General features: G+C 34.9%; 1 protein-coding gene across 2 annotated transcripts; it reads right to left on the bottom strand.

Annotated features, from left to right (window-relative positions):
* Positions 1-39: 39 nt before the first annotated feature.
* LOC123529133 (uncharacterized) lies at positions 40-22,155 on the bottom strand. Of its 2 annotated transcripts, none has more exons than XM_045309350.2 (7): positions 21,991-22,153; positions 16,729-16,825; positions 14,322-14,437; positions 13,762-13,875; positions 11,487-11,543; positions 10,654-10,736; positions 40-586 (listed from the first exon to the last, which is right to left on the bottom strand). In XM_045309350.2, exons 1-7 carry the CDS (start codon positions 22,073-22,075, stop codon positions 350-352), a joined length of 789 nt encoding a protein of 262 aa, XP_045165285.2. In that variant the 5' UTR covers positions 22,076-22,153; the 3' UTR covers positions 40-349. The 2 variants fall into 2 exon arrangements, with proteins under 2 accessions (XP_045165285.2, XP_045165286.2); XM_045309351.2 differs by lacking the exon at positions 40-586 and adding an exon at positions 6,783-6,917 and having other exon boundaries at positions 21,991-22,155.
* Positions 22,156-26,092: the final 3,937 nt, after the last annotated feature.

A 26,092-nucleotide genomic window follows, 5' to 3' on the forward strand; every position in this document is an offset into this window, starting at 1 on the left:
GAAAGTTTTTTTTTTGGGATAAATTAGTTAAACATATGATTGAACTAAAAAGCAGGTAAAGATTTATTTACATTTGTTTTCATTTTCGTTTAAATTCTACAATGCCTTTGGTACTAAATGTTCAAGTTATGTTTTGGTTAATTTTGTAAAATCACATATAAATTCCTATCTCTGTCTGTTTTAAGAATCAGCAATAGACATAGTGTGATGGAAAACTGTAGTGAAACACAGCTACCAGACATACGCGCTAACTTCATAAGGTTGCACTGTCCTAGGTATCAGAAGTGTCCACAATCTGGGGAGCTGACTAGTCATTAATTAGCCTCTAACCGAAGATACCGACACCGCCTTAGTCATATCCGTAATCGTTGTCATAGTCGTCCGTTGTACTTCCACATGGTCTACAGCCCTCTGCAGGGAGTGAGTTAAACATAGAATCGTATTCAGCGTACAATTCGACCTCTAGAGCCGATAGTTTCCTTGTCGGCAGTGGTCTACTTGTTGTTGTTGTTGTTGTTTGGTCGATGTTTAGCAATTCGTGATAATCATACCCAGCCAAATATTCACTGTACACATCTTCACAGCACTAAAATACAAGATATAATTACTGTATTTATTAATGTTTGACGTCGCGAGAGTGAAATAAAGCCATTAATAAGAGGTCAATATACGGCTTCCTAGTGCCTTCTTGCCATAATGGCACACCTAGTGTCATAACATCCATTGCCATTACGACTAGAAGGCACAACCAGCTGTTTATTGACCTTTTTATATACCTTCGCTTCATATTCATCTTGGTATTTTCATTTTACATTTTTTTTTTACAAACTTATAGGACCTAAGCATCATGTGTATTGATTTTTTCATCAACAGTGCCATCAGTATTTGACAATCGATATGAAAATGATTCAGCACCCTTTCACCCGCCATAATGATGTTGCTATATGACGTCAACGTCAGACCGCGCTGACGTTCCGGCTACCCGGGGCCATTATGATGATGGGTCAGAGACCACCAATTCAAAAAAGTACAGGAAACTTACATTTACAGTATTTTATTATACATTATACATTTTGACCACATTTGCTACATTTTATGTGTATTGAAAAAATGAAAAAAAAAGTTTTATTAAACGAATTTCTCCCGCCATGTCAATGATGTAAACAGGGGGTCATCTCATTCACACGAAAATTACCTAAATAAAGTATCACTATTAATGTTTTTCGTCCGATATTTTGGTAGAACTAAGATTGTTCTTGAAAAACTTGTAATTAGATACCTGTTTCGATGTATGGAAGGCCGTGCACGCCATAATGTTACATTGTAAGTGTATGGGAAAACAATTGGTGGTTTCTAACCTATGGCAGGTGAGGCGCACTGCGCCATTACGGATTCGTCAATAGAGGCCGGAATGACCGTTTTAAACGTTTTTTTTTTTTTGGATTATTTTTGTAGTAACGTATGTAATAAATAAAATTAATAATACACTTGTCTAATAAAGCTTTGACGTCGAGGTCGTTTTAAGTATAGGAGACGTTGGTCAAATTGACTTGTTTATAATAGTTAAACAACGTTTAGGCAGAAACGGCTAACATGTGATAAATAGGATATTACATGCGTGACTTATTTAACTCGTTGAATAAAACTGATAAAATTCTCGACAGAGCCTCGCGTTTTATTATTTTACTCAACTCGTTTAATAAATTCAATATGGAAAGACGCTCATGTAATATCATCTATGTAAAACACACTGGAAAGATCATAGTGACAGCAAATTAAGTTCCTCGGGTGGTTTACAGATGCTAAGATAGTGTATACTGGGAGCATCGATCATAACAGCGTTACATATAGCTAACATGGTGCCTAAAAACAATGTTATTTTTGTGCGAAAGTTGGGCGATTTGAACAGAGGTATGTGAAGTGAATATTAGTAACTTGGAACAGAAGTACGTATAACAAACATCGGACACTTTAAACAGTGGTACCTACAGCGAACACAGACCGTTTTTTAACAGTGGTGTGTGAAACGAACAATGGGCAAGTACAGCAAACAATGGCCACTTTGAACAGTGGCACGTACAGCGAAGAAAGACAGTTTTCAACAGTTATCGCATGGACTCGTATATGTAGTAAAACATCAATGAAACGCAGAATATGTATTGTTATAATTTTTTTTCATTATTGCAAAACACTTTAAAATGGAGAATGAAAATGCCCCATCATATTTATTTGATATCAGACTATTAGTATTGACGTTCTGGCAAACAAACTTATGCACTTATCTAATACAGCCATGTCCAAAAGTCAGCTAACAACATATTTGCAAGTGAGCCTTCAAATCTACATTGTACCAGCTTTTGTTTTCGAAATTTAGTCAGATAATACTTAAATGCATTAGAAACTGCAAAAGTTTAATTCTAGAAATTCTGTAATGAATTAGTCATGCATGGAAAAGGAAGAAATAAATATATCGTCGCCAAAGTTCGAAAATGGCGGAACTCAAAAAACGAAAGTTTTCAGGAGAAAGAAAAAATTGCGTCTTTACTTTAAAAAGTAAAATTTCATTTTCAAAATTGATTATGAATGTCTTTGACAATAGCTTCGGATGTTCAGCATATCAAATATGATATGATAAGTGAAATAGCTTTATTCAATGAGATACGTAACTTTCGCATATTTTTTCTCCATAATTACATTGCTTTCTATGAGTTAGGTGAGATGGGTAATTTTTCCTGTCAATATTTGTGTTTTAGTAGGTCAATTTATATCTATTTCAAATGTTATTTATGCAAAACTTTTTAATCTTGTTACGTTATTCGACTTTTTAATACCACGCGACGACAACCTTTCAATCATATGGCCCCTTTGAATAAAACACAACTACTTCCAAAACTAATAAACAAGAATGAACTGACAATATAACAAATGTTTTAAGTTTTATTAACTCGAAATCACAAAGTGAATTTTGTTTAGCCATTCTGTGCATGTACACATGTATATGTATATTAAACTATTAAGCAGAAACCACCAAAACTTTCTTGTGTGCTAAAAAGTTATTACTTACCTATTTACAAAAAATAATGACCAAGTGGTAAATGGTATAACTGTCGATTGTACATGTAGATGATACTAACCTATTTACTAGAAATCGAATAAGGTAAGTTTGTACCTTTATCTTGGTCATGTGTACATGTAAATGTTATTAAACTATTAACTGTAAATCAACAAACCATAGTTCAACTATCGTAAGAGCATGACATAAATGTCACAAGACTATTTATCGCCTAATTATAGTTTGTACAACTATCATGTGCAAGTGCACATGCATGTAACTGCTATCAAAACTAGTAACTCTAAATCACCATAACATGTTATTTACTGTCATGTGCGCTAGTAAATGTTATTAATCAAGTAACTAGAAATCTTCAAACCATAATACAACTATCGGAAACATATTATATAAATGTCATAACACTATTAACTAAAAATCACCAAATCATAGTTTGTACAGCTATCACGTGCATGTACACGTGTAAATTTTAATAAACTTTTACATTTTAATCGCAAAGCGTAATTTGTATAAGCGTCATCTGCGCTATTAAATGTTATTAAACAAGTAACTAGAAATCACAAAACCGTAGTTAGTACAAATATGCACGTGTAAATCTTACTTTACAATTAACTAGAAATCATCAATACAGTATACAACAATCGCGATAAACACGTCTAAATATGCAACTTAGGTAACATGTTGCCAACAGCTCCGTTCAAATCAGCACAGTGTTTTCAATGTTAACGCTAATAAGATTATGATAATGATATTCTTGACTATCGTCTGAGCAAACTGTAAAATCTATGCCGATATATTTGAACATGACAGTAACATTAATATAATTGTATTTCTACTGACTACAGATGTGGAAGCAAATCATAATAACTGTGATAATCTGAAGGTATAACAGCTTTTAGCTGTTGAAGGTGTTCATATTTAGTTTTTCTAATTTTCAGCCGTGACTGGTGTAATTGGACCACAGTGTCTTCTCTACATGGTGTTCGAGATCTGGCAGATCTTGCTTTAGGAACATCTTGGAAGTTGTCACCATAGATTATTTTACACAGGATCTTCCCGTCTGGGGTATATTTGAGAACCCTTATATCTGTCACTGTGGCTGATCCAGTACCAGTTGCCGGTCTTATGGACGGATAATAATTCAGGGACGCATAATCTTTAAAAAACGTATGGTCCAAGTACTTGACAGTATACGGCCCTGGCGTTTTACGAGCTTCTCTAATAAGCTCTACATAATTTTGTGGGACATACACAGGCTTCTTTTTAATTCGTCTCTCAATTGTGCTATGAATGCTGTCACATTCCATCTGCGTATGTCCTTTTTCAAGGTACTTTTGTTCAACTTCAATGTTATTTTTCACTGCAAAAAGCAGCAATGCGTTAGACAGTATAGAATTCCGATTCTGATAGCCACAACCATCACTATAGATAATGATCCTTTTCAAGCAGTGCAGGTCAAGTGAATTTAAAAAATCTATTATGCATGATGTAAAGGAGTTTGCGGTTAGGTCTCCCTCAGCCTCGTTCCAAAAGTAACAAGTAACATCGCCTGTAACTAAGTCATAAACAGTGAAGTTATGACATGAGAGTTTAGTTTTATAATATAAACTACTTGCTTGGAGCCTGGGACATAGAAGTAAACTCTGAAGATCTAGTGTAAATACTTTGAGTGAATTATCTCTTTTAGCTTCCTCTTTATCTTTTGATTTTGATTCACGCGCATCCTCCTTTCGTTTGATGTGTGTCTGATATGACGCTTCGTCTGAATTGCCAGTCTCGTAAGAGCAACAAATGTCACATTGGTCCTTCTTCGGTTGCCATAAAGCTAAATTCATTTCATGGAACAGTTCATTAAATCCAGTATTGTTGTAAGGCTTTTTACCATTCACAGCACATTGAGAACAATACTCGCGATACACGTCACTCAAACTAGTAAATAATGGTTCAAGGTATAGCTTTGAAGTGTTTGCACGACAATAATGAGAAGGGACCTTGGGAAGCGATTCAAGAAATTCTTTGGCTGAAGTTCTAGACAATGATGCAGAACTTGGACGTGTGGTTTGGGGTTTTGGTGAGCCACATTTCACATCTGTAAGCCAGTTCAAGATCGTTTTTTCACTGGCGCCTAGGGTTGATGTGAACATTTTTTTTGCAGACACAAATTCTATCATGTCCTTTCCACAGGTAATACCTGTAACTGAAGTTTCGTCGACTGCTTCCGCTAGTTGTTCTTTGGGCGCATTTAGATTTCTCAACTAGATTGACGACATACAGTTTTTTCTCCTTCCATTCCATTCGCTTCCAGAATGTTTCAAATATATCTTTTCGTGTTTCTTCATCGATTAATCTACAATTTCGAAATTTCGAATTTCTATCACACCTCTTTGTACAATTTCTGGGACAAAGAATCCGACTTGACTTTTCTACGGAGTGTTTCTTAACGCCGTGTTCGTTCTTTTTTATCCCAAGGTAGCTTTCACCTTGCATTCGCCTCCTCTTGTGAATTTGCTTCTGAGAAGCATTCGTTCTCTTCTTTATTGATTTTGTGGTATTAAGTGTATCTTCTTGGCAACTTTGAATTGCCTTATTGTCAATTTCGTGTGGTTCATTATTTGACGTTATGTCCTCAACGTCACTTTTATCTGAATCAGTTTCCTTTGGTAATTCCCAATCCGTGTCTCTAACATCATCATCAAGGTCATAGCTATCAGTGTCACTGAACAATTCTTGATCGGTTAAAATACTGTTATTATTGTCGTCAATTTTCTGATCTATACTTTTTGCTACACTTTCAGGAGTAACAACTTGACTATGGATGGTTTCACTTGAGATTTCTTTTTCAATTTCTTTTGCACGTCTGAAACTAATACATGTTTTATTGGTTTCTCTATAAGCTTTACTTCCTTGATCTGAACTCGCAGATTCCAGAACCGTACTTGTTTTGGTCATATCTTGATCTGAACTGATGGATTCTTGAACCATACTCTTCTTTGTAATATCATTACCTTTTATAGTTAACTGCGTATTGGCTGGATTAACACTTTGCTGTTTGGCCTTTTCCATCGACAAGTTAAGAATAAGTCTACCCCTAGAAAACATCGTTACTGTATCTGTCTCTAAAGTCTCACTAAATGAATACTGCAACCCGTGTAATCGCGCACTGCTTCATAAAATAACTGCTCATCTTCTCCAATATCTAAGGTCAAATTAAAAAACAGAAGTTCAGGTTTGAGTACTTTTGCACAATCAGCAATTTTCAGCGGAACACCTGACACATCGAGAACAGTCATGGAAATAACTTCGCATAAACTCACAATTGTTTCCGCTTTTATATTTGTAAAAGAAACATACAACTGATCTATTTTTTCACATGATTTGATCACTTGAAAGTCTGCATCAACCAGATTCTTGCACTCCGAAATGTTCAGAAATCTAATGTTTGGCAAGAGCTTTAGAAAGCACAATGTTGAAAGTTCACATGATGTTATATCTAGCCAAACCAGTTTTTTGGCACTGCACAACTTTGTTGTGAATAGGAAATCAATGGTCGGTGTATCACACTTAAATGTTGCAAATGGAACAATGAATTCAGTGAAGGTAATCGAGTGTTCTAGAATTCTTTGCAGATCTTCTTGCCTTAAGTCGAAACAGAAATCCGGACTAAAATTTCTCCACAAAACTGAATGTCTTTCAATTATGGAATGCAGTCTTTTACAGGTTAGGCATACAGACTTAAGGAGTTCATCAATGGAAATAAATCTTAATACTGTCACAAGAACAAAATCGGGTAAAGTCAAAAGCCAGCAGCGATCATTGCTCTCCATAGCATGGTTCAATGTAGATATACCTGAAAGAAAAGGTTTATGTGTTATTCTGAACTGTAAATTATTCTTTCTTAAAGATCTATGTCGAAACAGCAAATAGATGAATATTAACCGTTGCACGGAAAAGTAATTTTTACACAAACTGTTAAATCATGTCCCGAAAATGATCTCTTCGCGAACTTACAATTAATGAAAAAATGGCTTATCTCGGGAATTTTGTTATGCGAAAATGGCGTATCTCATATTTTTTCCTAACTAAACCGATACATATACAGTCGTATCTCGAGTTTTCGTGCAAAACTTTGCTTAGTACAGGTTTCTTGGAAAATAACAAAGAGTGTCCTTGACATATTTAAATTTTCAATAGGTTTGCATAGAAAACTACATTCATAAAGCTGGATCTACTACGTAAACATAACTCAAACAAAATATTCTTTTAGTTTGCTTCTTTATGCTACGAATATACCTTATAAACATCATATAGATACAGAAAAACACTTACTTGCTACTATAAAATCCAATTGTTTTAATAAAACTTTATTCCCACAAGAAAAACACTCTATCAAACGCAACCAGGAAAGTAGCCCGACTTACGCCATTTTCGACGGTCACTCAAGCTATCCAACGATTTTTCGCCGATTTGTCACATGTTAATAAAACCACTTTATGATTGGACTAGAGTTCCGCTATTTTCGCACAGAAGGCGGGAGACAGAAGTCAAAGGAAAAATTAGATAAACCATTTCGCGCCAAAACTTGAATTCCGCCATTTTCGAACTTTGGCGACGATATCTAATAAAATATAATTATACTGATTTATGATTACTCTACAAATATTCGGGTGAAATGTTAACGTAACTGTCTTTTTATGCACGCCCAGTTTTATACTATATTATGATTATATTTTGAGCGAAAAAATCTCAAGTTTTAAATACCGTAAGGAAACCGTTACATCAAGATCCAATTATAAAAAAAATGACGTTGGAAATATTTCTTAGTGATAAGTATCATAAATTAGGGAGGTTGATGTCTTTTTTCATTTAAGTTGATAAAACTTCTTCACTATATAAATAACTACCGTTTCAATACTTATCGAACTGCGATAGCCTAAGGGATAGGTTCGGGACTTGTTACATTGTGTTAGAGGCAGTTCGTGTTACTGAAGAGAGACCATTTGGTGAACAAATGAACAATGAAATCAGTAAAAAATGAAATTCAGAAAAAAAATGACGTACTAATTTTGACATTCAATTCAGTGCATACGGATACCAACGGATTTAATTTCCTAGATCTATATATATTAAAAAGATAAGACTGAAACTGTGCGTTATCACGCAATACATGCACTGAATTGAATGTCAAAATTAGTACGTCATAGCGTTAGTCGTCATTGCGGCGGCCTTCACTAAACGGACGAACTTAGGATGTATTTAATTAACATCGATAGAAATTACCATCACTGGTCAAAATGAAAGTAATACATATGCCTATATAGGGCGCAGTGAACAGCAATACATATATAGCGAACACGATCATTTTCACGAGTTCATTCCTATTTTTTTCTATTTAATCATTTAATATGATTATTTCAATGCCTTTTTATATAGAAAACAATACTATATTTTATATTGACACACAAACTATAAAAGCAAAATGGTCGGGCTACAAGTTTTACAATCTGATTAAAATCATCTCCTTAATAACGCTACGCATCGGAGGTCACCTTTTGCGAGCTTTCCACTGACCAATCAATGCCTTACTTTCAAAATTTTGAAAGTGAAAGTAGAAGTCCAAAACATATATATATATATATATATATATATATATATATATATATATATATATATATATATATATATTCTCAAGAGCTATGGGCGTGAAATTAATGCTTTATTTCTTAAGAAAGCTTTGAAACTTAATTACTGACAGACTGTATGTTACGGAAAGACATGAGAATTAGTTACATGTATTTTAACTACTTTTTACGATGAAAATTGAAAAACGCTTGTAACGCTTTACTTGAGGTAAGCTGCCTCGATAATAAAATAGGGTTATTATAGCAGTTACTCGACCTGGGCATGCGCCGAGTGTGATCCGTCTTTGCATAATCTACGAGAGCCGAATACAAAATCCCATATCTAGCTACTGTTGCAATGAACCTTTTGTTATATACCTCCGCATTTTTGTTTGTTTATTTGTAATCGAACGAAATCTTAAATGTTTGTTAATGTTGAAATGAGTGATTTTTTGCGCTATTTATATTACTGTGTCAGCTCACGCATAATTATGAAAGTAGTCCGGCAACATACAAAACGTGAGGTACAAAACGGGATTTTTTGAAGGTACAATACGACTTTTTTCAGCCTGTTCGTATTTCCTTGTGAAATGCAAGCTGTATTTTTGACAGAATTTATATAGGTACATTGTATATAATAAACATCTATATTTCACTCGCATTGAACACTAAATCCTCCATTGCGTTGTTGGTAACGACAGAGTAAAACTTCTTTATTGCTGCGGCGATCCGGGTTCGATTCACGACGGGGCATTTTTAAATAGTTTAGAAACAAAAATCCATATGCAAATGTTCATAATATGACCAAACTTCCATTTGAAAGAAAGATAATTTTTTATCCAAAATCTGGAGGTCAGTGCACGCGCTTGCAATTCTTCTGACCGCCGAACTGAAGTTAACCCGCTCATTATTTCGTGAAAAATGCCCACTTGTTTAAGTTTAAATTCTTTTATTTTAGGCGTCATTATGACGGTCGAGCCTACGTTAATATAAACAAGCGATTTCATTGGCTGAACAATAATAAATACCGCTTTCGGAAACCCGATACGGTCACGTGGCGAAGGCCATCGTCAGATCTTCATGGATTTTAGTCATATTGCAAATTTAACATAAGATTCAGATATTTTCGATTGTGCCAATATTCTAAGAATATGAAAAAAAAATATGAGAGTTATCTTTCAAGCCTAAGGACCGTTTTAGAGGAAATATATGACCAAGTTTCACCTTGATCTTAGACCTCGTGACACTGGGTGTTTGCTCTAAGTGTCGACTTGTTGAAATAAACAACTGGAGTTTAATGAAAATATTCTCAGTTGTTAGAAGATACGAAGCGGGAACGAAGTTTTGCTGTTCGACATTTGATCTCTAAGTGTGGCCTTGACCTTGAACCATGTGAACTTTCATACGGTTTAGACAATGTGGATCGGGAACGAAATTGGGTTTTTGATCTTTGATCTCATAGCTTGAACTACGTGACTTAGGTTGTACGCACTAATGACTGATGCTAAGTTTAGGAAAATCTTCCGAGAGGTTGAAGAACATATGGAGTGAACATAATGAATAGACAGACAGAACAACGGACGGACAAGGCTGAGCCCAAATTAGCCCCCATATACTTTGTATTCAGGTGTATAATTGTGAGATAGCGTACTGCAAAATTGTCAGAATGAAATACAGGCCGTTGCACTCGTTTCGAAGTACAAACATATTTTGACGAGATACTTGTAATCGCGCAAAAACTATGATACAGAATACCATAGATCGCGAAAAGAACCAATCACATAACACAATTCGGAAAAGTTCGTATAACGCCGTTAATTCCCGTGATGTTAAACGCTTATAGCAAACACCGCTTCAAAAGATACCGCTATGACTGCAAAATTTATGAAAATGAATTGCGGAAAATTGAGGAAAAAAACAATAAAACGACACAGGCAAATTGGTTTAAATTGTTGTCAAAAATACCGGAAGTGGCGTTGTAGGCAGTGGTGTAGTCGTGGTGGTGGTGGTGGTGGTTGTTGTTGTTGCTCTTGCCCTTTTTTCTTCCTCTGCAACAAAGAGGTATACATAAGCTTATAAATGTCATTGACAGATAAAAACTTAATATAAATGCGAAGCAAATGTGCAACTGCGATGTAGATGAGTACAAAGCAACCTCTATATAGCAGGCACTGTTTGGACGAGTAAAATATGTTTGTTGCAAAGAGATTGCTGCTCTGGAGAGGTTAATTTACTAGCAGTTCTATCAAATGAGATGGAAAATATCTGATTTACAAAGGGGTGTATGCTCCTTGGAGATAGTACCATTAAGAAAGTTTATACTATATATATATATACAATTTATGCAGTATTATTCATTATTTAATCTGTCTATGATATTATGACCGTATATATATATATATATATATATATATATATATATATATATATATATATAACTAAGCGCCTAGTGAAAGTTAATATGAAATAACAAAGCTATACAAATACACTATATACGAATTATGCATAATCGTTTATTAATGTATACACAAGATTTTAAAATTTTCTCAAAAGAGGTTACAACTTGTGTACATATGACGAGATATTTTCTAAGCAACCGACTCTAACTAAAACAACCGTCTATGAAATATTTACTGTAAGAAGGCGTAGACACAAAATTGCTTAGACACGTGCTTTAATCATATCATCACTAGAATTCGGGACCGCAAGTTTTAAGATTTTTCATTCAAATTAAAAATAATCAAATCTAATTGAAAAATGTTAAATAATTATTAAGAAATTCAACATGAAAATCCTACCTGTACAGTGGCAAGGTTCCAGTCTCTCCTGCTCTCTAATCATCTCGTCAGTATTTTCTGAAAGACAGCGAAAGTAAGGGAGACAATCTAATCGGTCTATCAAGGGTAATAAACCTTTAATAGTTCTTCATGCAAGCTGGGCAGGTACAATACTGCAGAGCTGTATTTTGCGTATACTGTTAATGTGTTATATTTTCAAAAACTTTACATGGAAAAATTAAAGTTAAAATTAAAATAAAATATATGTGAGCCACGCCATGAGAAAAGCAACATAGTGGGTTTGCGACCAGCATGGATCCAGACCAGCCTGCGCATCCGCGCAGTCTGGTCAGGATTCATGCTGTTCGCTAACAGTTTCTCCAATTCCAATAGGCTTTAAAAGCGAACAGCATGGATCCTGACCAGACTGCGCGAATGCGCAGGCTGGTCTGGATCCATGCTGGTCGCAAACCCACTATGTTGCTTTTCTCATGGCGCGGCTCATATTATTTGATCATAACGCATTAGTTTTACTTGCAACTGTTGTGTCATTATTTGTAGGCTAAATATGATCACCTTACCGTACTAAATGGTAAATAAATTTTAGTCTTTCAGAAAAATATTCATTCTGTATGTCTTCCGGTTTAAAAAGTTAGTAAGTTGATAACTTTATTAGATAACCATTGCAAACAGATAAAATTCCCACAGCCTGGCTGAAGTCAACAAGATGATCATGGTGGCCATATATCACTCGCCCGAATGTAGGTTTTAGTTTAAACGATATTTATTTTGAGACATAATAATAGTAAACATACACATAACATGTACAACAAATTTTCACAGTTCAAATACATGGATTGGAAAACAAGCTAGTAGCGCTTATATAAATTTCTTTCCAATATATTAATTTACAGTATTACATGTACCAGCTTACGATCAGTATGACGTTGTTAAAAACGAGATAATTAAATTTACACGTACAACAATGTTGGTTTTCAGTATAGGAATGTGAAAATATAACAATTTGGCCATAACACGACTGTAATTGATGTAAGTTTGTCCAATATCGAACTTGTCAGATATATGCATCTTATAGAAGCATTTACTCCCCTTACAAAGAGCTCGGTCATGACGTGACGTTCGGACGTTTACTTATTGGCACAACTCTGTACATTTTGTAACAGATTCATGACAATTTAATACTAATATATATATAGGTATTACAAGTAGTCAAAACTACAAAAACTTTTTTTAACAAGTCACTTTAATTTTCACCAACGTTTCGGCTACATTACCCTTCTTCAGGGTTCAAAATAAACATAACAAAGGAAGTAACGTCACATCAAACGACGTTAATGACGATAACGTCAAAATTTAACAAAGAGCTTGGCTGAAAAATCATAAAAAGGATCATAGTATGATATATAAATACTGGTGAAAAAAATGCAGTATAAGTGCAATAGTTAAGGGAAGGCACCAGTAAAATTGATTACGGAATATACCCAACATTAATATATAACAGGTATTTTTGCAAGGCATTAATACAAAATTTCTGAATTCATATTCTTTGTGGAGACACGGTGCCCAAACGATACACCCAGGAAGTCTCTTTTAAAAGCATTTTCCAATGATTAGCTACTTTATCAATTGGCATAAGAGAAATCCTGGGTAGTATGTCCTTGAGAATTAACTGTGTCTGGATAATGATTTATATCAAATCTATGACTATTCATTCTTTGACATTTACTAAGGAACTTTTGCCTGTATATGTTAATGATATGAAATGCAGCATTTTCAATAAGTTCAGGGGGTATGTAACTGGTCCAACTTATGCAATATTATTCATTATTTAACCTGTCTATGATATTATAACCGTATAAGTCTGTTTAAGTTTCACAAGGATAACTTAAGACGTGGCCTCTCATGTGTTTACAAGCTAACATATTGTCAGTTGTGACTAAGTCAAGGACCATGTCGTCTATTTGTTTGCGGCATTCTTGTTTATTATCTTCTCCGAGATTTTGTAGCAATATATATTTTTCAAAGTTTCATGGAGATATAAATGTATCTGTTAACAATGTGCAAATTAACAATTATGTAATTTTGTTCCTTTTATTTACAGAACTTTTTTATTTTGTAGTCGTCTATGTTCTTCATATGTTTCATGAAGATTGGTTAAAAATGTGCTAGCCACAACTAAGAATGTTTACGGCTTAACATCGACGAATGAAACGATAACAGTACCCAATACGTAAGCACTTCACGCTTATGTGGCCTAAAAAGGTAAAAACCATACCGTCAAAACAGAGAACATCCGGATGAATAGGGGCTGGATTGTTGCATAGCCTTCTGACCAATTGAATTTCCCTTTGGCAGTCACAGTTCTCAGCTGGAATCCAGTCGGACCATCCTGCATGTTTTAAACAACAAACAAAATTCTTAAGCAGAAATAAGACGGCTAGTGCTACATGATCAACTTTACTTTTTAGGGACATTTCGATTTAATCATAGCCTGTTGCTTGTATACATGTACATTTAACATAGTAAGTATACAGAACAGAATGGAATAAATATGGAAACATGCTACATGTATGGCGGTCTTTTCCTAACAAATATTAAATACAAAGGTGTGGAGTTTCTTACAGAGAATTAAAATGATAATAAAAGAAACAAAAACAAAAAAATAGGTGTAGGAAAAAGTGATGTTCTATAAAGATACGTAAACACATAAGCTGTCGTTCTTTATATGAAACAAAGAAGGATTTGAATTACTGACCTTCAACCTCTACCTATTTCCTACAGTCACTTGATATACACTGTAACACGGACTGTAACACGGAGTAGAACAAATGTTACCTGGGCATACATTTATGTTTCTGCATCTATTATTCAATCTGATCGCACCAATTCCATACTCTGACCGGCATTTAGATGTGTCCCTATCTTCCCGGATACACGTGCGAATCTCTACCCTGCGATTAGATGTGTCACTTATATAACTTAAAAACTGTGCTTGCTTGTTTTAATAATACTGACATTGTAAGACATCTCCCAGTTAAGCTTTTCAAAACCCTTTGCAAGAGGAACACTTCTGATTGCGCGAAATTCCTGTATTATTTCATACTAGAGACCACCGAAAGGAGGGTACAAATTAGATTTTAACCAATCTCTTGAAAAATAATCCCTCTCTCCCTTAAATTTAAAATATTCACGGTGCAACAATTAAAAGAGTAAAAGAATTAAAAATTACTCAGTAGAGCCGCGAACACTACTGAATAGTTCTCACAATGTTATGAATAATTTTTAGTGACTGAATTGTGTTCACGACGCTATAATTCTAATACAGGGTGTCCAAATAATTCTGTTACCATTTTGAATAAATGTCATTTTTATCATTTTTGGTAAATTAATATGATACATATACCAAAATAACAGGGATAGAATAAAGTTTGTACGGCTAAAATAAATTACGGGAAAATTTTTGACGTCGTTTAAGAGGAACTGATGTCATAAAATTTTTGAAGGTACATGTTATTCAAGATGACGTTATCCTATGTACCTATAGGCCTAGGCTGTGACTAAATACAGAGTTGGTGCACCTGTGATATATTACAGACTCCGGTATATACCGGATTAACTAAATTTGAAAGAAAATATCTTAAATGTATATATTTTGTAACCATGGTGATACTAACCCTAACCTCTAGTCAGTATATTATGCATTTGATACCCTAAATGCGTGCGGACATGCAAACAAATGAGTAATTTTGCCGTGCGCTCCAATGGATAATAATTCCGCGCAGGCGCAGAACGGCTGCATCAACTCTGCAATGAGAAACATCCATAGGCCTAACTAAAGTAAAGGAGCCATCTGGTCTAGTCGCGTAACGGCTGCCAGATATTTGAACACTAATGTTTCACTTAGCATGGCAACAGAGGTCTAAATTAAAGCTAGTTTCCGTTTAAATTTCATTGTGGATGTATTTTTGACATTTGGGTAGGAAAAACGGGAGAGCAGATTGTATTTGTGAAGTGAAGCTCAATTGTAGTATGAGTAGTACTTCCAGGTCACAGCAGTGTGATTTTGATGTGATTTTACAGTATACAAATGTGACCAGAGAAATCTCTCTTAGAAGATACATGACGCCTACTTTTCTCTTCATTTTATACCAGTTTTATCATAACTCTTTAAAATGAGGTAATGATTTGTTCTCTGAAATGGGTCTAGCTATGTTTGGTAGCTCTTTAAAAAATGTCAGTTTTATAAAGAATATATAGGGAAAACTATTTACCTGTCTGTGACCTATAAATTCAAGCGTTTTGACTTATGTAGCCGAGACTTTCGTACATCGATATACTCTTTTCATCACTTTACCTAGTCCCAATCCGTGACTCTAGTTACCTCCCCTGACTATTCTAAGTAGTTTAACCTAGCAATGATAGTGGTATTTCCACTTGAACAGAACAATGATTTTTTGATTTGATTCAAAAGTCTTTATATTGTCTCCATATCTATACCCAGTGATGAATTGTCTATGGATACACAATCTCCAAATCGTTACGAGCGCCACCACAGCAAGATATTCACCTTGCCAGTTTACTTCAAATCGTTACGAGAAAAGGCAGATGACTGACCAATTAACCATGTATGTTTGTTTCAAGTCGTTACGAGAAAATGAGAAAGCCTATCAACCAATTTACCCAGCCGGTTTGGTTCAAATTGTTATAAAAAAGGGGGCAGTTAGTCGACAAATTCATTCTGTCGCTTTGGTTCAAACTGTTACAAGAAAATGCGATATGTGATCAATCAATGCACTCTGTCGTTTTGGTTCAAATTGTTACAAGAAAAGGCGAAACCTGATCAACCAATTCACCCATCCTGTTCGGTTCAAACTGTTATTTGAAAAAGGGGCAGTTAGTCGGCCAATTCACGCTGTCGTTTGGTTCAAATTGTTACAAGAAAAGGCGACAGCTGACCAACCAATTCACATACATATTCGCGACGACTTATTATTTCGTAGATTCTGTGCAACAATCACGGCACTGGATCCTAAAGAACACACAAATTAACATCAAAATCCGCCATTTTAAGACCTATTTACCCGAACCATTAAAATCCATGCCCAATAAATTAAATAATTTTACAGCATTCATATCATCAATAAACATAACATTGTTTCAAGTACATGAAAAACAGTTCAAACTGGCCTTTCTTTTAGGAAACTCGGGCATACTACAAGCGTTTCGACCTAAAAGTACTTACTTTTTCCCACTTTCACATTTTTCTCGTCTCCCGTATCCTCTGCATCTGCATGGCTTCGCTGTACAGATTGTCAGGTCTTGCCATTCTGACCAACGACCTGTCATTATAAATTCAAACAGATTTATTTGTCATTTTAACGTTTTCAGAACAGCAAATCACAAAAAAATATATATATTTTCAATTTCATGATTCTGTTGAACAAAAAGATTTGTCAGTGTACACTACATCAGAATTAGCTCGTCTAGTCGCGAGTTCAATTTCTTCGTGTGACCGCCATAAGACATCACTAAATATGATACATGTAGTGTAGTACGCTAAAAGGCAGTAAATAATTAATATGATTTTAGAATACAAATTAAATTGTGACGCATCAATTTATTCTTGAGCACAGCACTGTATTTTTTTGTTGTTGCTGTAGATCATATGTCCTAGGTCCTAGTTATTTTGTAGAATATGCATACTTACATATCTTAATTGAGAGTGTACGACTGCTGACAATAGTTACATAACAACCAAGAAATATATACAAGTAGCAGTAAACTTGACCTATGGGTACAATGATATCGTCAAGGAAAAATCTAGATCTAGATCTACCAAGTCTGGTAGAGCTATTTGTTTTTACAATAGAATTTAATTAATAGACCTTGAGCTGATAATGGACCCTGCTCACCTTTCCCCCCCCCCCCCCCCCCCCCCCCCCCCACACACACACACCCAGGGAGGAATTTTCAACACTATAATTTTCTTAAACCATATGGTAGTTGGCATTCACAGACAAAAGTTTGCAAGTTTCCGTCGGGGTTTTAACGAGTTACGGAGATTTAAAATACGTTACCAATTAATCATAATAAACAAGACATTTACATATGTTTATGTATTTAAAATTGAAATTGTCATATGTACATATCATTTTAGGTGAACAAATGTTATGTATTATCCGTAACTTACGTTACTCTGTTTGAAATTACTAGAACATTAAAAAATAAATCAACATAATTGATGTTTTTTAAGTTATAAAATAATGATAATGGCCAATACACAGTTAAATAATTAATATAATTATAATACAACTACCCCCAGAGTTAATTGTTTCAATATGTCACGAATAATACGTTACCTTTCCAAAATATGACTATTTTTATTAAAAAAAATAAAATTTTGGTATTACACATATGGTTAGGATTTTTATACATTGGACTATAAATTAACATCAACAGACATGAACAACATTATCAAACAAATGCATATATATTTTATAATTCATTAGACAATACATGTATTATATAAATATTTTAAGAATATATAGCTCTTTGCATGTACCAATATGACTGCATATCATAATTATCATAAGTACAAATAAATAACATGAACACCGCAATGCAGAGCAATATAAACCCGAAGGTATGACCTTTGACCACTAAGTGTGACCTTGACCTTGAAGTGAAAATGATATTTACTATACCAGGGTCGACACTCCTATTGGGGCGGAAGAGGTTTCTAACGCTAACAGGCAGATGACCTTAGCTTTTGGTTGTTGATGATAAATACAACTGCATTCAATGGAGTCTGGTCGAGAGAGATACTCCTGGTCAACGATTGGTCCTCCTGGCCATGTGATGTCGATCCTCTTCGCTGACTGGCTGTTCCTCCTGTGACCTCTGACAGTGACCTTGGTAACCTTTAACTGCATTCCCACTACACTCACTCCCCCCACTCCCCCGTTCTATAAGGTGGACAACAAGGGCGACAAGACAAGTGTGTGTGAAGGAGGCCTGGGAGGCCACAAATAGATTCCTTGCAGAATCAGGCGTAACAGGGTTACCCTGCTGGATAATTAACATGGAGGTTTGACCAATTACGATTATACATCTAATGCGAAGCAGACCACGAGGACTTTCTTCTTAAAACAGACGAGATTCCCCAAATGGAAGGTTAATTCACTGGCACCAGAACAGAAAGAAAATGCCTCTGTACATGTTATACCTTACCCCTAGGTATTCTATAAGAACCATGGTCATGAAGGGGAAAATATACTGACCCGTTTCAATCGTACATTTCTCAACTTAAACGCGCAGTTCGGTGAATGAGTACCTAGTATAATAAACAAGCGATAATTTATCTTCCATCTTGCACCAGTCACATTGTCTCAATATTCCATACTGCTGAGATTATCAACATATTTTATGCTTTCGTCAACCTTACAGAAAAAACTTGCTTGACCTTCCCTTATGAACATCCGGTCTAGAGGTCACGGCAGTGTGCACATGTTTGGCGATATGTAAACAAATAAAATCAGAATTTAAAAAAAATCACAATTTTACACTAAAACTAGAAATGATGAATGAAATTCATCTTCAATCTTTAATTTGAAAACGTACATTGGTCTGCATCTGTTCTGTTTATTTTATACATTTTACACATTTATGCTGCATTTTCATTTTTTAGCAAACACGTGTAGTAAAATGACGACTGATATACATTGTCACAACAGCCAATCAGAATGGTTTTGTAAACTAGAACGGAACTTCACCAGGGAAGTTCAAGCAAGTTCTTTTTGTGTAACGTTGAAATAACTAAAATTACGCGTTGTTTTTCTAAGGTAAGATGTATTGAAGAAATGTGACCGTTACACAATGGAAGATAAATTACCACTTGTTTGATATCCATAGTACATTTACCGAACTGCGTGTTTTAGGTATGAAATGCGCGATTGAAACGGGCTAGTATACTTTCCCGTCCATGACCATGGTTCTTATAGAATACCTAGGGGTAAGGTATAACATGTACAGAGGCATTTTCTTTCTGTTCTGGTGCCAGTGGGTTAATTACTATAAATAAGCAGTTATTCCACACATATCTTGTAATAACACGAATTAAGGTCATGTGATACCCTGACTTAAGTTCATAAACTTCTGGGTTGCCTAGAAAAACATACCAAATTATTAAGGCCCTGGGATACCCAGAGCAAGGACCATATTAGTGACACTAATGCATACCAGGTGATACACATACTGCAATAGTTCGTAAACTCCTGGGTTGCACGGAGAAACATACCAAATTATTACGGTGCTGCAAAACCCGGGGATGGGACTGTCATACTCATACTAATGTGTACTATGGGAAACCCATTTTGTCCTAAATTTCTAAAACACAGCCAAGATACGTAGCAAAACATACAAATCTGAGAAACCTGGGTTCTCTGGAAAGCTTGGCGGACAGATGGACGTAGTTTCTGCATCTTTCACAAGGATAAACCTGGGATGCCCAGGAAGCTGTGAAGACCCCAAACGGATGGACGCAGTCTCTGCGTCTATTGCCGGACTGGGCTTTGCCTATGCTGACCAGTATCTGAAAGAGGATCCAAAGTAAGTGATCCATGACCCGGAGTCCCTTTCCCCAGGCCTCTAGACCAATAATCTCCATTGCTTAAACCAGACTGGTCCCGCGACAGGTCCCAAAATACCAAATCCCTTCTGGAAGGGACTCAGGTTGTTGTGGTTAAATAAAGGCTGCACAGCCGTATCTACCATCAGCTTTAGAGACTGCAGTCTCACACTGGAGATAAATAGATCTTGCCGCCCCTTAACCAAATCCACACGTCCATTTACTGAATAAGAGTTAGCAAGCCTAAACCAGACCCACAAGTGAGACTCTGGCACAACGTGCCCCTTCTGGTCTATCCATCACAACAGGAGACTTGAACACATCCCTGCACAAAACCCCTCCAAGTCGATGTTTCCATAATTGTGTAAAGCCATAGTGTCAGGAGCAAGGCCCATACTGTAATTGTTGTCATAAACCGGCCCTTTTCCCCCGGATTGTGCACAGAAAGGGTAGTGTAAACTACCAATCTCTGAATGAAGGGATTAGTAAAACTGAGGTGAAAGACATAGATCCCTAAACAATGACACTATAGTTTGTGACGCAGGACAAGAATCGCTCAACACATATTTGTTCCATAGTTTATGCGGCGTATACTTTACCTACAAGTGTAAACTAGGATCAACACGATATTATGGCTTATTACAGTGGAACCTGAAACTTCAATATTTTTCCACATTGGCCTTCAAATTTCATATCGGGAGCGTGAAGTCATTTGTGCATGTCGTCGCGTTAAAAAGTTCTTTAACGAAGATATTTACAATTTCACTAGTTCTGCGCGACATTAGGAGCGCATTTATCATTCCGAGAAAGAACGAATGCATATTTCTTGATGCAAATCTAATAATTTTTTTATTACATACGCATGTTAAAGTTACATATATAAATCTGTTATTAAGCCCGAGTGAAATTGAAAATACCGTCTTTAATGAACTTTTAAACGCGACGACAATCATGAACTGACGTCACACACCCGATATGAATTTGAACGTCAATATGGAAAAATATTGACGTTTTAGGTTCCATTGAAACTGAATAGAGTTTTTAAACGAGTGTGTAATTAATATGTAGACAAAGCGTTCAGCTCCTTATCATTGGATTTCTGGTTCGAGTCTTATGGCAGACGCTAAAGTAATTATTGTCTGCAAACTTATCAGGCGAAAAATTGCCAAGTTTATCATGATTTTTGTTGGTTAAGTTTTGGAAGAAAAAACACAAGTATTCAACATTCTTTCATATACATGGCAGTCATCCGTTGTAAGAAATATCGAACATATTTGCGTTGACTATAGCTTTAATACGTTGTAATAAAATGACCCGATCTTAAAATGAATACTGTAACAATCATGAAAAATGTGGGCTGTTACATAAAACAAAATCCGAAATTGAAAGCCACATCGATTAAATTATAATTACACATCAAAACCGAACCGAACCTACGGTAACGTGCGTGGGCCAGAGATCTTACCACTGTGCTACCATGTCATCGGTGAACTATATAGCTTATTCTAGAATAAATATTTTCAAGATATAAACAAGAACACGCACGAAGATGTTAACGAACATTCACGAGTATTTAATATGGGCAGTATACATTTTATTCGACCATATTATAGACAATTTGTTAATTTTTTTATCAACATCTACAGTGTAACAAGAACTATTTGCGAATGTGATTTTCCAAGACGTCCATTAAGAAAACGATGTTCAATGTCCATTTCTAAATCATTCTTGCAAAATTATCAAGTATTCATTCACGAATAGTTTTAGTATATATTAAGTTTTGAACAGATTGGTTTATTGCTCATTGTAGAAAGAAATAGTACATGTTTCAAGTTCTACCTTTACTACTAGTATGAGAGAAAAGAGAATTTAACTCACCTGCATACAGTAAAGATAATCCAAAAGAAATGAAAATAAACGCCGTCAAAAACACTCCACGCATTTTGTATAAATGTCTGCGCATAAATTAAACTCTGATATATAAAATACGTATCATCTAAAAATAGATTAACATTAATGTTGTTTTGTTTCGACAGCCGGATCTGAACAGAAGCAGATGCCGCCTATCTTGTTAAGCTTAGAGGTCAGATTAAATTCTTAAATGTACAAATAAACACGACTCTCAAGAATGAAAATGATTTTTCTGTAGTTCTAGGAATTTTTGCAACCCGGATTTTTCTTAGAATAAGATGAGGATGTTGATATCACGCGACTGTTAATTGTTTCAAAGTAACTTGAAACTGCGATACGACGGTTTATTAATAAGAGGTTAATATACGACTGGGTTGTGTCTTCTTGCCATAATATGGTACACCTAGAGTCATAATTGACCGAGGGCTTTAGCCCGGGGGCCATTATGAAACTAGGTGTGCCATTATGGCTAGAAGGCACAACCAGCCGTTTATTGGCCTTTTTATTATATACGTTCGCTTCATATTTATCTTGGTATTTTCATTTCACATATTTTCCAAAAACTTAAAAGCATTATTTTTATTGCTTTTTATCAACAATGCCATCAGTATTTGACAGTCGATCTAAAAATGATTCGGCGCCCTTTCAACCGCCATAATAACGTTGCTACATGACGTCAACATCAGAGCGCGCCGACGTTCCGGTTACCCGGGGCCATTATGATTATGGCGCGTGAGGCGCACTGCGCCATTATGGATTCGTCAACACAGGCCATAATGACCGTTTTACACGGCTTTTTTGTTACTATTTATAGTAAAGTATATAATAGGCTTAATATTTGATATTGGATTACGAACCTTCGACACAACACCGCCTTGCTTTGGTTGATAGGAGCGGTCAAAATCTATAAACTTGATTTTCTTTCAAAATATTTATTAACTAAGGTAATTGTGCACGTTTGGATATTTTTTCTAGTGTAGAAAACGATTAAACCCCGATTTTTCAAAACTTCAGAATATACTTTTTTTTTAAATCAGCAAATAAAAAAAGGACCGTTTGCTTGATTTTTTGCTAGACTGGTCTGAAAAAATCTTGACATCACACAAGCTTTCATAATTGGCATCTTTGAGAAAATCGCAGTTTTGAGAAAATTACCGCGAGTCCAATTTTTTACAGTGTAGATTTTAGTACAAAATCTCAGTCGTAAATAAACATATGGTCGATAATACCGTGAAATAAAATGTATGTGTCCGTATGCATGTGTTTGAGATATTTGCCCATGATAGTTTCGCATATTGCACACTGACTTGAAGACATTATTTGATATTATTTATCATATGAAACGTTTTATCTATAGAAAGATGGTAACACTGTTGTCGTTTAACTAAATTTATGGATTGCCATAACTTCAGACACCGACTTTCATCATTGTATACCGAGAATCCAGAATTTATCAAGGTACCCGGATATATGACGTTACACCATTACTTCCGGTTTAGCAAACGTGCATAACAACCTTAAACTTTTTTTCTACTTGAACTATCTGTGCACATTAAGCAGTTTTCAGCTATGTACAAACACTATGTTCTTACTTTTTATTTAAACTTATTAATTTGTGTAATATACACTCCAAAGTCCATTTCACTAAGTTATTGTGCTACCTTTTTAACCTGTCAAATATGCATACATTACACGCTCTGTGCATTCGATATTTTAATATTCGGCCCAACTTCGGTGCTATCCGTATGTTTTACGGAAAGAAATTTTGGTAAAGTGTCTAAATATCATTACTAGTATTGTAAGTGAAACACACTCTTATCGATCGTATCTGTGGCTCAGTGGTTACAGCATTTGGCTCGAATGCGGGAAATCGCTGCTTCGGGCCCATTAGCGAGCACATTTTTTCCTTTTCAATTAATTATATAATTTATATGACTTCGCTGACAGCAGTACCGATGTTGATCGCAAATAACCAATCTGCGCTATTTACCAAACGCGCAGCGCATATAACAAATTTTTGTACGTTGGTTATATGCGCAACGGTTGCGCAGGATAAATTTAACCTGTGCGATTTACTAAATGCGCAGCGCAAATAACAAATGTAACTTTATATATCAGAAATTTGCATTTCGTATTTGATAAATCATGCAGTTGGTCAATATATTAATAAATGTAGATGTCAAATGCTGAATATCTTGGTACTTAAATTATGTGTCATAAATTTGTTTCTACATCAGTAAATTCACGGCAGTCGGTCACCAGGTTTTAATACCTCCGATCTTATACAAGATGCAATAAAACCAACCCAAACATGCGTGAAGGTGTGATTTCCTCCAGCTTGCACACGTCGTCCTCTGGTATGTTCTAGGCTATTCTTATAATTTTCTACTTCACCCGGGCACACACTTAGCAAAATATCGTTTTTATTATATTGAAATATCTTGAAATTTCACAATAATATTCTTTTTACCATCGGGAGCATATCTCTCAACATACCTAAGATAAAAGATGAAATAAAAAAGTCACAGAATTAAAAGAAAATTCTTACAGAACTTATCTATATTATTATTATTATTATTTTATAGTATAAAATCGATTGAATAATGAGCAGGTCTAATTTTCATCAAAACGTAAACGAAATTTTATATTTTGTAGCGGCACAAGATATGTGTTCGGTGCCCTGCGCTAAATGAAAATCTGGAAATTACTCTGATAACTTGAATATCTTTTATAAATCGTATTAACTTTTAAATAGTTTTACGATTACAGACTAAAACTATAGTGTTTTTTACAAATCTAAATGGACCTATAATGTTACACCTGTAACTTGCGTGGGAGGTCGGTCCTGCGCTAATAGCAAAGTTTGAAATTACACTGTATTTCAAATATATTTCATTCATTAAACATACTATTTATGTAACTTTCAAATGAATACTGTAAAAAATGAATAGAAAAAAAAATGATTTCTGTCATAACGAGAACGAAATATTACATTTTTTATCTGCGCAAGATGTGTGTCTGCGCTAATAATAAATCTGGAAATTACTCTGATAACTTAAATATCTTTTATAAATCATGTTAACTTTTACTTTGATTTACGATTACAGACTAAAACTATAGTTTTTTTTTTACAAATCTAAATGGATCTATAATGTTACACCTGTAACTTGCGTGGGAGGTCGGTCCTGCGCTAATAGCAAAGTTTGAAATTACACTGTATTTCAAATATATTTCATTCATAAAACATACTATTTATGTAACTTTCAAATGAAAACTGTAAAAGAATGATTAGAAAAAGAGTGATTTCTGTCATATCGAGAACGAAATATTACATTTTTGTATCTGCGCAAGATGTGTGTCTGCGCTTATAATAAATCTGGAAATTACTCTGATAACTTGAATATCTTTTATAAATCATATTAACTTTTACTTTGATTTACGATTACAGACTAAAACTATAGTTTTTTTTACAAATCTAAATGGATCTATAATGTTACACCTGTAACTTGCGTGGGAGGTCGGTCCTGCGCTAATAGCAAAGTTTGAAATTACATTGTATTTCAAATGTATTTCATTCATAAAACAAACTATTTATGTAACTTTACAATGAATACTGTAAAAAAAAATGAATAGAAAAAGAGAGATTTCTGTCATAACGAGAAAGAAATGTTACATTTCTTACCTGCGCAAGATGTGTGTCTGCGCTAATGATAAATCTGGAAATTACTCTGATAACTTGAATATCTTTTATAAATCATATTAACTTTTACTTTGATTTACGATTACAGACTAAAACTATAGTTTTTTACAAGTCTAAATGGATCTATAATATTACACCTGTAACTTGCGTGGGAGGTCGGTTCTGCGCTAATAGCAAAGTTTGAAATTACACTGTATTTCAAATATATTTCATTCATAAAACAAACTATTTATGTAACTTTCAAATGAATACTGTAAATAAATTATATATTTGAAATTTCGGCATCATTTCAGGATTTGCAGTAAGCGCAGGACCGATATCCCGCGCCGGTTACAGATGTAACAAGATATTCATTTTGGCAAAAGCTAG

Source organism: Mercenaria mercenaria, chromosome 13 (genome assembly GCF_021730395.1).
Source record: "Mercenaria mercenaria strain notata chromosome 13, MADL_Memer_1, whole genome shotgun sequence".
Classification (NCBI taxonomy): domain Eukaryota; kingdom Metazoa; phylum Mollusca; class Bivalvia; order Venerida; family Veneridae; genus Mercenaria; species Mercenaria mercenaria.

Bases quoted from the DNA above. Each gene is read 5' to 3' on its own strand.
- LOC123529133 (XM_045309350.2), bottom strand. From the start codon at position 22,075: ATGCGCAGACATTTATACAAAATGCGTGGAGTGTTTTTGACGGCGTTT. The intron at 14,438-16,728 runs GTAAGTACTTTT...ATCTAATCGCAG, and splicing joins AAATGTGAAAGTGGGAAAAA to GGTAGAGATTCGCACGTGTA. The intron at 10,737-11,486 runs GTAGGATTTTCA...TCTTTGTTGCAG, and splicing joins GGAACCTTGCCACTGTACAG to AGGAAGAAAAAAGGGCAAGA.